At 40.9% G+C, this 16,170-nt stretch overlaps 1 protein-coding gene across 5 annotated transcripts in view; it reads left to right on the plus strand.

Annotated features, from left to right (window-relative positions):
* ING4 (inhibitor of growth family member 4) overlaps positions 1-15,278 on the plus strand; it is a 15,647-nt gene extending 369 nt beyond the window's left edge. The window contains exons 2-10 of one of the 5 annotated variants that reach the window (XM_085324582.1): positions 3,152-3,352; positions 5,491-5,773; positions 12,072-12,143; positions 12,357-12,523; positions 12,717-12,831; positions 13,136-13,244; positions 13,572-13,719; positions 14,133-14,194; positions 14,397-15,278. In XM_085324582.1, coding sequence (XP_085180708.1) covers positions 5,734-5,773; positions 12,072-12,143; positions 12,357-12,523; positions 12,717-12,831; positions 13,136-13,244; positions 13,572-13,719; positions 14,133-14,194; positions 14,397-14,436 — 753 coding nt within the window. In that variant the 5' untranslated portion in view covers positions 3,152-3,352; positions 5,491-5,733 and the 3' untranslated portion in view covers positions 14,437-15,278. The remainder of the gene's footprint in view (positions 1-3,151; positions 3,353-5,490; positions 5,774-12,071; positions 12,144-12,356; positions 12,524-12,716; positions 12,832-13,135; positions 13,245-13,571; positions 13,720-14,132; positions 14,195-14,396) is intronic. The other 4 variants (XM_085324584.1, XM_085324583.1, XM_085324581.1 and 1 more) reach the window with 4 other exon arrangements.
* Positions 15,279-16,170: the final 892 nt, after the last annotated feature.

The raw sequence follows: 16,170 nt of genomic DNA on the forward strand, positions 1-16,170 counted from the left end.
CTGCCCCTCCGGCGCGGGCAGGGCTCGGCCGCGGCAGCCCGCTGCCCGCGCCCCGGCCTGCGGTGCTGCCGCCGCCGCCTGGCTTGTCCTGGGGAAAGGGCTGAGGGGCTCTTGGAGCCGCTTTTCAGAAGCAGCAGCTTGGCTGTTCCCTTCGACAAACGATGCCGTGGTACTGAGGAGATAAAGCGAGTGTAATCTGTAGGGAGATGGTTACATCGGCTTCCTTTATTTACGGTGTATTAAAGCACAATCTCGTTTTGCTGGTCGAAGAAGAGCTATACATGTGCTAACAGAGTTGGTAGCATTCTCCAAGCCTTCCCATGACATTGTCTTGCTTTAAGTTGCTTATAACTTTGTCAAACTCTGTCCTTGAGGGAATAAGACTCTGAATGCATTTTTTCCCCCTACTTGTTCTTAAAATAGTCAAATAAACAAACCGGATTAGTTGTTCCTGAAAAAATGTGTTAATGTGTTAAGATTTGGTGACCCGTTCTTTGATGAACGTTATTTTTACTTTTTCTTTCTGACCTAGTCCTTTGGCGTCAGCAAGGGTGGTGATGGGCAGCATTTTAAAAGCACAGTACTAGCGGCAGCRTGTTTTTTACTTTGTGACATTTGCTCAAGTTAAGTATCTTGTCATCTGTCTGAATATGATTGGAAACTGTGGAGCTTTCAGGTTGGGTATTCAGAACCAATTGCCATTAGGAAACAGGCTGAGATGGTGTTGAAATGGAAACCCAGGGTTTATTCTTATTTAACTTCAATGCCCCTTTTGTCATTAGGTGGGGGGAAAAAGCTGTGTAAATTAATTTAAGAACATTCAAGAATCAGAAGAAATGAAGCTATGACGGAAGCTCAAAAGAAGAAGCTGGAAGTGAACAGGCAGGAACATCAGTCCAGTACTGTGAGGAAGAGGGATGTAAAAGGCAGGAAGAAATGCTGGTGAGAAGGCAGACTGCTAGGGAAGAGCAAGGACTGGTTGAGCAGAGGTGTATCTTTTTCTGCTCTTCYCATTCTTTTATGGGTGACTGTGTTTGGCTGAGGCTTCTGAGCGAAGATGCCTTGGAGATGGGAGGATTGGAACAGCTGCGGGCTGCATAAGAGGGGAAAGAAGCAGATAGAATAAGGCATAAATGCATAGGGAGAAAACAATGAGAAATGTTAATTTCTCCTAATGAGAAAACAAGCATTTTCTGAGTAGGAGCCTAGAGCGTGAAGATAAAGGAATGAAAAACTGAGATGTAGAATCAGAAGGCAGGGATGAGGAAGATGCAATGTTGAATGTTGAAAGGTATGACAGATATCATTGGTCTAATAAATATCAAGCTGGAAAGACAGGAAGCTGTAGATGAGCATGGTGGCTAGAGAGTGCTCCCATCAAAGCCAAACGCTTTTGGATCTCATTGTCACTGACAGCTAAAATCCATGAAACCACTGAAAACTACTCTGTTTCCCTCTAGTGCAACCATGCAGAGAAAATTACAAGATATTRTTTTCTCGCTCAGCTAATATGAGTGTTGTCCTACAATCGAGGTAGTTTATCATCCTGTTGCATATTGATATCAATGTGGTGATGTGGAATATCATGCTTTAATGTGTGTTTTGCTCTAAAAAAATGCGCTCAATCTAAGTGTATTTAAAAACAATGGCTATGAAGATGTTAGGAAAAACGAAGTAACCTTCACAGCATCGACTTAGCCTTTTCTGCATACTTCTAGAGTTCTTAAGGCTGTTGTGGATTATTTTGTCTGGTGTCCTATACGCAATGTTAATTCCCTTTGTTAGCTAATTGTAAGACACTTGTACTTAAGCTAGAGTTTATCTTTTAGAAAATCTAATCATATTGATTTTAATACTTCCGGTCAAAGAGAATCCTTCTCAGTCCTTGGTAAGTTAGTCTGCTAAATTAGGTTTTACGACTTTTGTCTCAATTTTCATAGCTCTGATATTCAGTTGTTGCACCTGTTTTGCCTTTTACCTATCAAACTGAAGTGTCTCTTCATAAAAAGTTTCTTCCTTGTGTAGATTGTAATTAATTAAATCTTAACTTGGCAAAAAAAAAAAAAACCCTCCCGTGATAACATATTTTTCAGTTTTCTAATTAGCCTTGTTCTTCTCTAAGCCTTCTCTAATCTTTTGACATTCTGCTTGAATTTCTGACTCTCTGAAAATGTGTACAGCCCTTTATTACCAGTCTTCATAGTGCTAACTAAAGAAATCAGATTATCATTCTTCTGTTGGGTATACCCTTATCCCTGTTCACTGTTGTGTTTCAGCTGGGARCTCATGTTCAGGTAATTATCTACCATGATAATCAAATCTCACTGCTTTTCAGAAATATGGTACAGCGTCCTGTATCCACCACTCTTATTGTTCATTCCTAAATGTATTGCCCTGCGTAAGACTTCATGGAAAGTATCTGTTTCCATTCAGGCTGTATCTTGTTGTCCTATTAGTTTGTTCCTTTCATTCTCATTTTTTCCAGTGTATACTTCATTTACAAGTGATCAGTAACTTTTTTCTTCTGTTGGATCAAAAACTGCTTCATGTGAAATTTGCAGAAGTGATGCAGCCACTGGTGATAGTTCTCTATAATGCCTTCCTCTCTGAAGCCTTGTTATGTGGCAATTTAAATTCATTTTACTGTATCTCATGTTCATTTTTTTATCGTTCTAGTTTGCAAGATTCTTTCTGATACCCGCTCAAGTTTTTGCTATAAGTTGTAGTTTAATAAATTAAAACTTCTACTGATTAACTTTATATCTTTATCAAAAAAAGTTAAGTTGGGCAAGATTTTTTTCCCATTTAATCTGTGCTGCCAGCGTCATTTAATTCTTTGAGATGATCTCAGATCAGCTCTTCCATTTTTCTTCCCTGGATTTATGTCTGCCTGACAAAGTTCTGTTTCCCCCTCATACCTTCCTTCCCTTCTTTTTTTAAACACTAAAATAATGTTTAGAAAAAAGTCCTTAAGAAATTCACTAATGTTCCAAAATTTGCTGAAATTTGATACAAATAARTAGTCTGGGATCTTTGTTCAGTTCTTTTAAAAATGTCTAATATTTGCATTTATCTGTCAGAATGGAATTCTTTTAACTTTTTAGTGCTAATGTAGACACAAATTTCAGTTGATTTTTTTTTTCTCCCACAGAGTTTCTCTTTCATATGGTTTACTGGCTGGATCTGCTCAGGGAATGAATGAGGAGTRTGATGAAAAAAAGAGGGCGGTTTTTTGTAGACATCCTCTTCCATTCCTTGAAGAAAGAAAGGTCTATAATGAATTAAGTGAAGATTTTGTAGGAAGAGAAAAGGTGATCTCATGATTGAGGCAGTTCAATGCTACTCTGACAGAGTGAGTTTGATGTTTGCATTTATTTTGAGGTCATGTTTTTTACAGGTTCTCCTYGCACAGATTGTGCATCTCAAATTCTCAGTGAAAATTTGTAGTCAGAGGACCAGATGTTCAGAGTGCTCATAGCTGCAATTGAAGTCTCTGCTTTGAACAGATAATTCTGGAAAGCTAAGCTGTATAGCATTTTTAGATATTTCAAATGGGATGCATGTAATTAGCTGGCCTCTTTAGCCTTAACCTCTTTACCTCAGTTATTCATTTTATTGGTAAGGGAAGTGGGCAACTGTACAGGTGTGCTGTGAAAAAGCATTCTAATATTGCAGTGATAAACACCTTGAAAAGTTTATTACCAAATCAGTTTTGGGATAGTGTATGTATGAGTCGGTACTGAACAAAGAGGATAAAATAAAACATTGAATCACTGCTCAGTCACTTGGTATGAAAACTACTTTGTATGGCAAATCTCATGTGGTTAGGTAGTTAAGGAATATATGTTAAAATTCAGAAGCGGTCTGACAAAGCTGCATGTACAGCCTTAGTTATTTCAGTTCATAACTCTACTTTGCGCCTCTAAAATCCTTTTCAGGACATTTTTGTGGAATAGCAAGTTAACGATTTTTTTTAAATAAAATGTTCAACAATTTCTCATCTCTTGTATTTCAGTAGCTTTCTACTCCTTGCTGCAATTTGATACAAGATTTAGACCTAGGATTACATATGCCTTTGACTTTGCTCTAAACTGTTAATTACAAAGCTTTTTTTGTCTGAAATGTGTTATGCCCCTAGCAGGCATTTTTGCAGCAGAAAAATATGGATAYTCTGTATGTATGGAACCTTCTCAGAGGAATGCCATATTTTGTCTACACTGAGCACTTCCTTCCTCATAGYGAAGGTGCCCCTTCGATGATAATACTGAGCCAATTGATTTAGAGAAGGGGAGGAGGAATGTTTGCTGTTCCAGTTCTCTTCTTCCTGAATGGTTTTTATTTGAGCTTCTCTCTTTTTTCAGTTCTCATTATTGTCTGAAGGTAAACATGAAAAGATTTTCATCTCCTTCTCAAATATTATCCTCCTTCTAGTCTATGTTTTAAGGTCTCTAAATCATTTTATGTCTGCTTCTAAGAGGGGAGGAAACGATACCGAAGTGCTTTCACTCATGCTAAGAAAGCCGTGCAAGTTTAGCAAGGGGGAAACCATGACTGCAAAGGAGTTAAGAGAGATGTAGAAGGGAATAGAGTAAAAGAATAAAGAAAAAATAATAGTATTTTGTGTTGAGAGCATTGAATGTACTTGAAGACTCATTAGAGGAGTTTGTGCTTGCTCAAACTTGTGTTCCAGTGCTTGGCTCAGTATTTGTTCCCCTATTGGGTTAGAAGTATGGTGAAGAGGCAAAAGGAAGAGTGGCTAGTATAGTTTTTCTAGAGATAAGTTACAAATAGCTGGGATTTCTTTAGCGTTTAGATGCCTTGAGGATTGTAGAACTTCTTGGTTGTAGGCATCACTGAAGTACGTACATTTAGAAAATAGTCCCARATAGTCTACAGCAAGTCTATGTTTGTATCTGAAAGTGTTACCAGTGTAGAGATTGTCTTTATAGTAGAGGGAATTGCTGTGCAATCATATCTGTTTTCTTCCACCCACGCTTCCCTGTTTACCCATTGAGTAGGTGTCAGAGTAAAGTAAGTATGCATAGTGACACCAAAAAAAAATTGCCTTTTGTGACAATATAACTGAGGAATGTAGTTCTCCTCAACTGTCTAGTGCCTGAAATTATGAATTGACCTCCTTGCTCACTTTTCTATGCTCTGCTGCTGCTGATGTCTGCCCAGTTGCTCAGATAGCTATGGTGAACACAAAGGTCGTATTTGTGAGTATGCTTTTTGAAGCAGTGAAGTAGCACCTTCTTTGCTGGTTCCACCCATCACTGTCCATCATGCATGTTCCTGCCTGGAACAATGAGATTGTTGCTTTATTTGCCTTTTTGAATATGGAACACTTGTTGTTCCATTTGGGATGTGCATGCCACACTGGAAGGAAATTCAAATGCCTATTTAAACATATGGTTGAACTGGTCTGATATTGAATATATCAGTATAAAATGTTAGTAAGTTATGGTGACAAAATAATAATGCTTCCAGCTTCCCCCTTCTTGAACCTCTGAGGAACAGTCAGCCTACGTTTGGTCTAACACTAACATATCTAAACACTTGGGAGAGTCATCAACATAGTGCTGATAATCTTGGTGAGCTTGAGAAGCAGAAGGATGTCACTGGCCTGTCTACTCAGATGGCTGCTTGATATTCATTCCATTGTCTTGGAGGCCACCAGTCAGGACCTGTTCCAGGAGCAGACACTAGGACATATCTGCCTCAGTGAAGAGGATGATGGAGACAACAGACTTAGATGAGGAGTCCTCAGCTGGTAAGTTAACACGGTATTGTGAAGTCATTGTGTTTCTTTGGGGTTTTCCCTCCCTTTTTATGCTGATTAGGGAGGCATCAGCTTCCTTTGCTGCTTGTTTGCTTATGTCAATAGGCATATAGAGATGCACCAGTTCAGGGCTTGCCAATACTAGAATACTTATGCCAGCAGGAGCTTAGAGCGCCACTAGCAGTATGGACTCCCTTGAAAGTCATCTTCCTTCCCCTTCAACCGGTACAGCAATGTCCTTTCATTCCTGAACATTAATTAACCCAGTAAAATAGCATTATTCTTTAACTGTAGTTGCATCTGTCAGGCTTCCCCCCGGTGTAACTTCATCAACTGAGGGTGTGATGTGTATTGTCTTTCTATTATTCTCAGGGAACATAGCTGCGATATCTGAACTTGCTGTAGGCTAGCACTTGATTACTTTCTGGTTCTGTTACACCTAGTTACCTTCCAAATTCCCCTGTAGCTCTTTTGTCTCTCACTTCACCTTCTGTCATTGCTCTTATCCCTCCCCTATGTAGCATGTGGCCATACCTTCCTGTTCTTCCCTATAAGGTTTCTCACATCGTATTTTAGGTATATCTCTTAATAACTTGTTTCTGTATTGATCATCATATTAGTGTTGTGAAAGATCTCTTTCACCTTATTGAAGCTTTGGATTAGTTGCACCTATAAGACCAATCCACGTAAAACTGCAAAATCTCGTGCAGAGAAGAGGATTTGATGCTTCATAGACATCATTAGTTTCTGCATGAAAGCTACTAGCACAATTCACATTTATAATATATTTGTTTAATATAGTTATTATTGTTGATGACCAGTTCATTTAAATTTGGTTTTGTTGTTGGCTGATGTTATTATTGGAACTGATACAAAATGGCTTAACGAGACAAAGCATACTGCATTTCCTCCATATTTCTTCGCTTATCCATCAGCAAATCTGATCTGATATTTTGGGGAAAAGTCCTGCGGTCTCTCTGGTGGTGGCCAGTGCCCTTGGGAGTTGTGTCAGAGTTAGACTGGAAATGCCTGCAGTGATGCAGATGGAATTATAAGACTTATTTAACATGTCAATCTCCCAAACTTCTGAAATCAAAGTTGATCTTTAATGTAGCAATAAAGATCCCTTTACTGAAATTAACTTCATTGTCTACTGTCTTGGCTGTGGGTGCTATAGTATTGAACTGATGTGATGAGAACATTTCCAAAAGAATCGCCCCTCTCCAAGTGTACACTGTCTTTGGGGGAATATTATTAGGTTTCTATGGTGATTATATTGACCACTGTTACTGACTGATACTTGTTTCTTTGGCCAGCACCTGAAGTTGATGCACTAGACCACCAAGGTGTGTTGTACACTGGCCCAGGACTTGGGATATGTGATATGACCACAGAGTTCTTGGGTGGCCTTTGGCAATCCAATCAGCTGTGCTGCTGAGTACTGAATTTTTAAACTGTAGATAGTATTAGCTCTTAGAGAGGTGGTTTGGAGGACAATGTTAGTTGTTAGACTGCATACACCACTAGTGCTGAGCCACTTATGAATGCAGAGAAAGGTGCACCAATTTCAGTGAGCTCCAGAAAGACTGGTCTGAATAGGAAGATAAACAATCAGGACAGAGTGGAAGCAGCTCTTTTAAAGGCTTATACTATCTAAAAGGAGGGTTAGAGGGTCATGTAATACATGCCTCTCTGCAGTGAGAGAACAAGGAAGTTGCTGAAGTTTGCCATCAGCCAATGCAGTATGCTTTGTGCTAGAAAATTTTGAAAATTGTAGTGCCAAAAAATTGTCTGCTTCCCTCACAAAATCCCTGACAATTTCCTATCTTAAGCGTGTGAAGAACTCTTGTTTTACTTGTCTGTCACAAGCAGAATTTTTTAATTACTTTTAGCAATGTTGTGTTTAAATTGTTGGAATCTGTACTGTTTAATAAAGCAACTGTGATTTTTGTTTCAAAACATTTTCCTATTTTGTTAACAAACTTAAGCATATGTCTGAATACAGTAGGCGAATAGATGTTTTGGGAAGGACACCATGTCTTTGTACAGTGCTTGGCACAATGGATCTCTTTTTTTAGGACTCTTGAACCCTGTCACAATACAAACCCRTGATTTGGTATTATTAAAAGATAGATATTATGGCAGAGCTTAGAATGAAGGATGGCGAAAGTTATCAGGTGGCTTAGTTTCTTCGGCTCATGAGCTTGTGCTTTGCCTGTGTGAGTCAGAATTAACATCTGAGATAAGTAGCTGTGGCTTAAGTATCAGTTGCCTGCACCGACATCCTACGTACGTGTTGAAGAGTTGTTGGGGGAAGAAGCTGGTGATAGGCTCTAACTTTGGAAGAGTGAGAATTCAGGGTCTCTGTGATTCTTAAGAGAGAACACAGCATGCTATGGATGTGCACTTCATGTGATGAGAAGAGAATGTGAATGGGGGAAGGAAGGATGAAAAAAGGGGAAAATAGAGAAGTGAAAAATGGGGAGACTGAAGTGATGAGAATTGGGAAGAGGAAGGAAAGTATCTCTTGCCTCTTAGCTTTAGAAAAAAATGGGGAAAAAAGAAAAGGAAGGGGAGGGAGAGCTCAGTGAGACATGCTAATCATGGATGGGATGATCATGCTATGGCAGAAATGCGTTGGGCATGGTGGGGCTGCACATTGCTCTGTGCGGACCTGTGCAAAATAGCATAGTTGTGTTAGTGCCACTCAACCCTYTGAGCCAAGCTGTTAGCTTTGCTAATGCTTTCTTCACAGCACGTGTGTTCCCCGTCCTCGCCTTCCTCTCACACTGCTATGCTGTTTGTGTTCAGAGAGGCCATTGCTTTTATTTTTCTGTAAAATTGCTGTCTATATGTGACCAAGTGACTCCATTTCATTGGCCTATTCTCTGACTACCAAGGAGGTCTATATGGTATCCTGGGCAAGCTTTCTTAGCAGTGAGATTTTTTCCTGCAATCCTTTTCAGAATCTAAGAATTACTATCTTTTTCTTTTTTCTAGATAATAGTACTTAGTCAAGAAAAGCTAAGATGCATCTTATAAGAAGAAAGAATAAATGAATTGTAAAGGGAAAAGGAGAAATACATGAGGAAACAAAATTACATAAATAATATGAATGCTTTGAGAAAGATAGGGAAAGTGTGTTACATTAGTAAGAATGAGGAAACAGGATTTTTTTTTATGATAAATAGTCCTATTAGGATAATCTTGTGTGGTAGCATAATACAAGCCAAGCAATCTCAACAGTGTTCTGACCACTCTGATAAATTGTGTGAGATGAAAGTGTGCCTTTTTAAGGATAGACAACAGGTTTTGACTTAAGTTGCAAATGCTAGAAAAATTCTGTATACCGAGGTAAACTGCCTTCCGTATGAGTAGTTAGTTGCTCAGTTAAAACTTGCTCAGCTGGAGTTTTGTCRTCTTATGCTTTATGTTCCTACCAAATTCTCTGGATCATGATTGTAAGGAGATACTCTGCTCCTTTCCACTTTCAGAGGAGCAGACTAAGCACCTCTATCACTGTTCTGATTGCAGCCACTGTGCTAACAGTTTTTTTGTTTTCTCCAAGTTATTGACAAAACTATTACAAAATGCTAGTCAGTAATAGATTTGTGCATCTTTACTGGTTTTCTTTGCTTTTTCTCTCTCTCTCTCTTTTTTTTTTAACTAATTTTGCTGTGTTTTTAGCAGGAAAGGAACCTAAATGGCAGGGGGTTGTCTCAGCAATAACTGTGGAAATCTGCCCAGTTAATGAGCTTCTGGAGGATTATTGCTCATATGTGTTTGACTGATAAATGATCTAATGACTATCTGTACTGAGCCTGTTCTAGGCTAGAGAATCAAAGCTTGGTAACGCCACTCTCTGCAGTTATGCTGGGCAGCTGAGATACACTGGGAACAGTATTTATCTCCTGTGATGTGAATTTTCCACAAGTGAAGGCAGATGAGAACACGAAAGAAAGATTGACCTGACCGAGGGCCTGGCAAYGAAGCGAGGAGACACTGGGAATAGAGAGACTCGGGATGATAGGGAGGGCAGGCTGAAAGGGAGACACCAGACAAGCTGTGATACAGATGCAAAGGGAAAACACACTTTTCAGTTGAGGGTATATGCTAACATTAGTGACAGATGGTGRCAGATTTTTGAAGTAACATCTGTAAAGGCTAGAGCATAGTCTGTTTTGGATTCTGTAGCAGAAACAAATTCTAGATGAGGTTTCTCCCGCTGTTAGAAAATTGCTGTGAAACGGCAGTAACCTCATTGAGGATTGTTGCACCTAGAGAATACCATCCTCCTGGGGTTTGTGTTTGCTCAGGTATTCTGTTAATAGAAGGGCTTTACTCCTGCTGCGGGGAAAGTGTGACTGTACATGATGTAGKTTGTGATTTTAGTGACTTTCCTTAGAGGAGAAAAAGAAAATTACACCAATTCTTTTAAAGGGATTACAGAGTCAAGAACTAACAACTGATGATGTTCTAGAGCTAATAAACTCTGTGTAAATTTGACACATTTGCAGTGAAAGAGCAGATGCTGTTTTTCCTCTAGAGGATACCTGTCTTTGCTGCAGGAGAGGAGTGAAAAGTAGTGTGCTGCTTTATGACCCATGTTTTATTTGCTGTACAAATTTGAAAGGTTTGGTGTCAATGAGGCTGGGGTTTTCAGGAAGAAAAAGGAAAGATTTTGTGATTCCAGAGCTGAATTTCATCCTTGCTGTCAGTTTCTTTTGTAAGCAATGAAAATTTGCATGGAACTGTGTCCCCATTGTTTTAYGAGATGCTTTATGGAGCGTTAGGGGTCTAATCTGGTAGCAGACTGCTTGAACCTTGTATGAAGTATGTCGTACTGGGCAAATGTGGAAGCACCAAATTTWGGAATATGCAGGAAGCATTTTACTGCTTCCTAATTTTTTGAGAACTTGATTTTGCACTGTTAACTGTCCTTGAATGCAGGGGAAGGGGAGGTGCCTGTATATACTGTGTGACTATGATGGAAACAATCTAAGTACTTAAGGGCACCTGCTGTCTGAGCTTTTCTCAGATATTTAAAATGGAAATGGCAACAATGTGTTGAAGCAATAGCTTGATTRATTATAAAGATTTTGTATGTATCTTACTACATTCTCTTTGTGGGAGGGGGAAAAATCAGGTAAAAGGGAAACGGCTTTTGAGCTTAATGAGACACAATGTAGTTTTTACCTCTGTAGGAACAAATTTCATGGCCTGCGTATGGTACTTGTACAGATCTGTCTCTTCCATTCAGAGCTCCCTTGCTGGCTGATTTGCTTTTTGGGGAAATGTCTTTACAGTGGAAACACAATTGGCAATGAAAAGAGAGACCACTCCTGGGGTTGCTGGGACTGATGTGTTAGAGAGCTTTGATTATGACGCCTTCATTTATGGTCTGTATGTGTTAGACAGTGGGTTCAGGAAGCAGACATGCTTATGTTCCGTTTCTGAAGAGCTTCTGCCACTTTTTTTTTTTTTTTAACCTACAAGAGATGTTTTATTCAATATAAAGGTGACAAGAGCCAAGCTTGGAATTCAGGTTAATGCAGCAACGCTAGATCTCAGTTTGATTACGCAGGCATGAAAAAATGAAAATTGTTTTATTAGTCTTGTCAGTTGGGCATCTGATGATGGCTAGGGGAACTTCTCATTGCTCGTTCAAAACCCTACAAACAAATTTGTTATTTACAATGTACAGCAGAAATCCATCCTTTCAGGTACTGCATAGATCCCACTGAGATTATGGTGCAGAAGGCAGGACAAGGAGCAGGAGACAGTGGGGCTCTCTCAGACTTGTTCTTTGGCTCTCCACAAAGTGTCTCCCTTCCCTGGTCTGTAAAAATGATGCACTGAAACTGACTCAGGTTACAATGAATTAGCATTTGATCAACTTCAGTTTTGACATCCTTGCACAGAAATAACTAAATAACATTATGTACCAATTATTGTGCTGTTTTTTCGTTACTAAATAGAGTTTTTAGATGGCTATGTTGCCTGACTTCATTATAAGTTTTGTTTTGCTGCTTTTTTAATTTAGCCCTTTCTGCATGGCAGCATTTTTCTCTTAACTAATATGTATTGTAGAACTGTGCACCTGAATTAAATGTGTCATATTTTTATAGACTGTCTGATTTAGAGTTGACAATAAATGGAGGTCCACTAATGCGCACCAGGAARTAATGTTGGGAATTGCTTGTGTGTTTATCAGTTGAGTTAGCTTTATTTCTGCATTGGCATCCTGGATGTGAATCCGACTTCTCTGTATCTCCTCCTTTCTCTGCAGGTATTGAGAACCTGCCATTTGAATTGCAGAGAAACTTTCAGCTCATGCGAGATCTGGATCAGAGAACAGAAGGTGAGGGCTAGAGATGATTTCTGTGACAAGGCAGGAAGCATGCAACTTGACGAGCTTTTCTTTCGTTTGCCTTCATCACTGGGATCTCAGGGCAGGAAAGCCTGCAGCTGCCCAGATCTTTCTATCTGTCTTAACAGAGGGCACTGTAGTGCATGTGTGTATGTATGTGTTTAAGTATGTATATTTATGTATTTAACAGTGAACTTGTTTCAGACCTCAAGTCAGAGATCGATAAACTGGCCACAGAATATATCAGCAATGCACGGACTTTGTCTTCGGAGGAAAAACTGGGGCTTCTCAAGCAGATCCAAGAGGCCTATGGGAAATGCAAGGAGTTCGGGGATGACAAGGTTCAGCTGGCTATGCAGACCTATGAGATGGTATGAAGGGAAGTGTCTAGTGCTTATCATGTGAAGGGCTCTGCTAAAATYTCCATACTTGGAAGGGCCTTATCTCTCTTTTAGGCGGCATGCATTCTTACTTCTCTGCTCTTTGTGTGAGTGATACACCCCCTCTTCTTTGTTTGTCTGGGCTGTGTTCTGTGGTGACTCCTGGTCACTGTCATCTTTGCAGGTGGATAAGCACATCCGGCGACTGGACACAGACCTTGCCCGCTTTGAAGCTGACCTGAAGGAGAAGCAGATAGAATCAAGTGACTATGACAGTTCTTCCAGCAAGGGCAAGAAGAGTGAGTATGAAGCTGCAGATTGATGCAGGAAGCAGACAAAACAACTGTGGAAGTGGTGGGGATGAAGGCAGGCACTGGAATGACATGAGTCAAAGACTGCTAATCTGAAATTTGAAGGACAGGTGAAAAGAAGGTGACCTGAGCTCTTCTGGTGTGAGCATGTTCAGTATCACCAGAGAAAAAGATGCAGTGCGTAGCCCGAAGTCAGTGCAGTAGGGGTGTGTTTTAGTGCCAGAGAAGTTGTTACTATCAAGTTTTATTTTTATTGGGTAGCAGATTTAACACCTTTTTCTCCTCTTACCAGAGGGCCGAGCCCAAAAAGAGAAGAAAGCTGCCCGTGCTCGCTCTAAAGGGAAGAACTCTGATGAGGAGGCACCAAAGACTGCCCAGAAGAAATTGAAACTTGTCCGCACGTAAGCGATGGGTAGATTTGGGTGAACGAGGAGAAGCATCGTGAATCAGACCAAGGAAGGTCTAGCCTAGGCTTGCCTGTAAAGAATCTGATTCCCATCCAGACCACATTGTATGTCCTTCTGTCCCTTCTTTTGGGGAAACAAGAGCAAGGAAACCTTTTAATTCTTGAAGAGGAGTGTGGCGTGAAGGGTAAGGCAGGTCCCTGCATTGGAGATGAATGTATATTCTCAAAGAAGTGTGTGTGGTAAACAAGGGCATTGTTTTGGAAGACATAAAGGTGCACCACACTGGTTACTTTGTTGACCTACTTTATTCTCATCATGCAGTAGCACAGAGTATGGGATGCCTTCCGTGACCTTTGGAAATGTACACCCTTCGGATGTGCTGGATATGCCTGTGGACCCTAACGAGCCTACTTACTGCCTCTGCCACCAGGTCTCCTATGGCGAGATGATTGGCTGCGACAACCCAGACGTAAGAGTCTGCCATAGATGAAAATAGGGGAGAGGAGGGTGGAGAGAATCTTGTGCAGAACGTCTTGCCTGCTTGGATAGCAGGCAAGCAGTGACAATAAGAGGGGTTAGCTCTGATAATGTTGAAGGGCAAAAGGGTAACTTGCCATGGCCTGCTAAGGGCATCTTTCTTCATGATTATCCCTAAAATGACAGGCTTTTTTCTTGGCACTATTTAACAAGGAAGGAGGGGAGATCTTCTTACTAACAATGTGCAGACTGGGTATGATTCTTCATACTCCGACTGATCCTATGAGTTAAGGTCACTGGTGTAAGGATTTAGGAATTTATGAGATCAAGTACTGGGAAACAGATGTCTCAGAAGTTATTTCAGAAGGAAATTACTCTTTGATTTACTGCTCTCCACCCCAACAGTGTTCCATCGAATGGTTTCATTTTGCCTGTGTTGGTCTGACAACAAAACCAAGAGGAAAATGGTGAGTGGATGCAAAAGCAAGCACTCTGGAGGGTCTGTAGGTCTCTGGAAAGGGGAGGTCCTGGGTGGTAGAAGAGAGAATACTGTATACACACTTAGACCTCTTAAGAAGGAAATTTGAATTGGAGAATGTCCTTTGGGACTGTATGTTGGAGGTTGCTATTGTGCCATAAATGCTGTTTTTTGTTTTTCCTTTAAACCAGGTTCTGCCCTCGCTGTTCCCAGGAGAGGAAGAAGAAGTAAAATCCTACAAGACCTCAGTACTGCTGCAGGAGCTCTCTTCTCCCCTGCCAGGGCCTAGTCACAGCTCCCCCAGCCCTTGGGGCCTTGACTGGGGGGAGTCTTGCCCTGTTTGTGGTTTGGGTCATCCCTGGAATGGTGTGTACCCTCATGACAGTACCTGTGTGTTCTACATTCCTAGCTGCTTCCAAGTCCCTGAGGGAGGACCTCTTTGTGTACTGTTCCAAACAGGTCTCTGAACCTCAGAGGAAATGAATGAGGGCACCAGGGTAGCCACCAGATTCCCAGGGATTCAGGTAGCCCCTAATTTTCCTTGGCTTTCCTTCAGCCCCCTCAGAGTCCATAGCCTACTCTCTGCTTGAGAACAAGGCTTTTGGATGGGGAAAGGAAAGGAGGTAAGTCTTCAGCATTTTAGGTCTCTGATTTTCCTGGATCTTTCTCAGGAAAGAGGGAGTAACCAGGCCAGTTCTTGAGCTAGTGGGTTGGTTGAGGTACTGAAAACCTAATGTACTCCCTGTCTTTAACCATTCCACTACTCTGTCTGGCATTGAGCAGCCTCTTTTGTTGGGAAGACAAGGAGGGAAGAGTGTTTAGAGCCAGCTTTGTCTCTTATTCCTTTCCTGGGGTAGACCTGCTAGCCTGGGACACACATTGTGCAAAGGAGGAAGAATTTCTGACTGCGTGGGGGGAAATGAATTATCTAGGCTGTCTCCTGACCCCAGAATTCTCCCTTCCTTTTGTGCAGTTGGGCTTCTGTGTTCTGTTGATAGTGGGAGGTTCGGGGATCCAGATCCCACTTGTAAAATACAGAACTAAATAAAGCTCATTGAAGCAAAGGGTGACAATGAGTCTCTGCAGTTTTTCTTTCTCAGCACTGCATTATTCTGAATGATGAGTCTAATACAACTTTTTGATGCCACAGTCCTGAACAGTGTTGGTAAGAACAGAGAAAGGCAAAATGTCACAAGGCAAATTTAAGTCTGAGTCAGACTTGAAAATATACCTGAACCACTTGCCAGAAGATTACTGAGCTTTCTAGCTTCTATGAAATATCTACCCCTTCAGTCATGTCCCCATGAGAGGGAAAGTATTTATTCATGTTTTTGTCGGATCATTTACTTCATCAATTGTCTAATCTCAAATGAGAATGGAGAAGGCTATAGAAGGCTCAGTATGGCTGTTGGGTAGTGCAGCTCAGAAAATAAGCCATCAGCTAGTAAACCATATCCATCCAAGACAGTGGATTTTCAGATCTTTCAGATGTCCTGGTAACTTGCTCCCTGGTAGATTACTTTCACCTTGGATCATTTTGTTTTCAGAAACTCCAGTTGCTGTTACAAAAAAATGTAAGGTTCACAAACAGTTGCTTAAGATACATCTCTCTGTAGTGCCCGCAGGTAAGTGTGAGGAGGTGATCCACACTGCAGCTGACCCTTATGTTTATTCCATTGGTGAGGCCTGGAAATGGGTGAGTTTCAGTCCTCTTCTCAGCTATTCATGAAGGTTTAAGCTTTTCACAGGAATGAAACATAAGATGTTCACTTCACACAGGTAACTTGCACGAGGATCAACAGTGTGTTTCTGCTGTGATCATAAAGCGGAARTTCTCCTTTTAGGAGTTCCTTAAAACCATCCAAAAGACTGTGTAGGTGGAGACTCTTTCGCTACTCTGGTCTTGCCGTACTGTGTGGGGGAGCCTATCAAAGCCTTCAGCTCAGAAGCTGGTGCTGAGGCTTC

The sequence above is a fragment of the Rhea americana genome, unplaced genomic scaffold, assembly GCF_003343005.1.
Source record: "Rhea americana isolate MKP2758 unplaced genomic scaffold, rheAme1 scaffold_92, whole genome shotgun sequence".
Lineage (NCBI taxonomy): Eukaryota > Metazoa > Chordata > Aves > Rheiformes > Rheidae > Rhea > Rhea americana.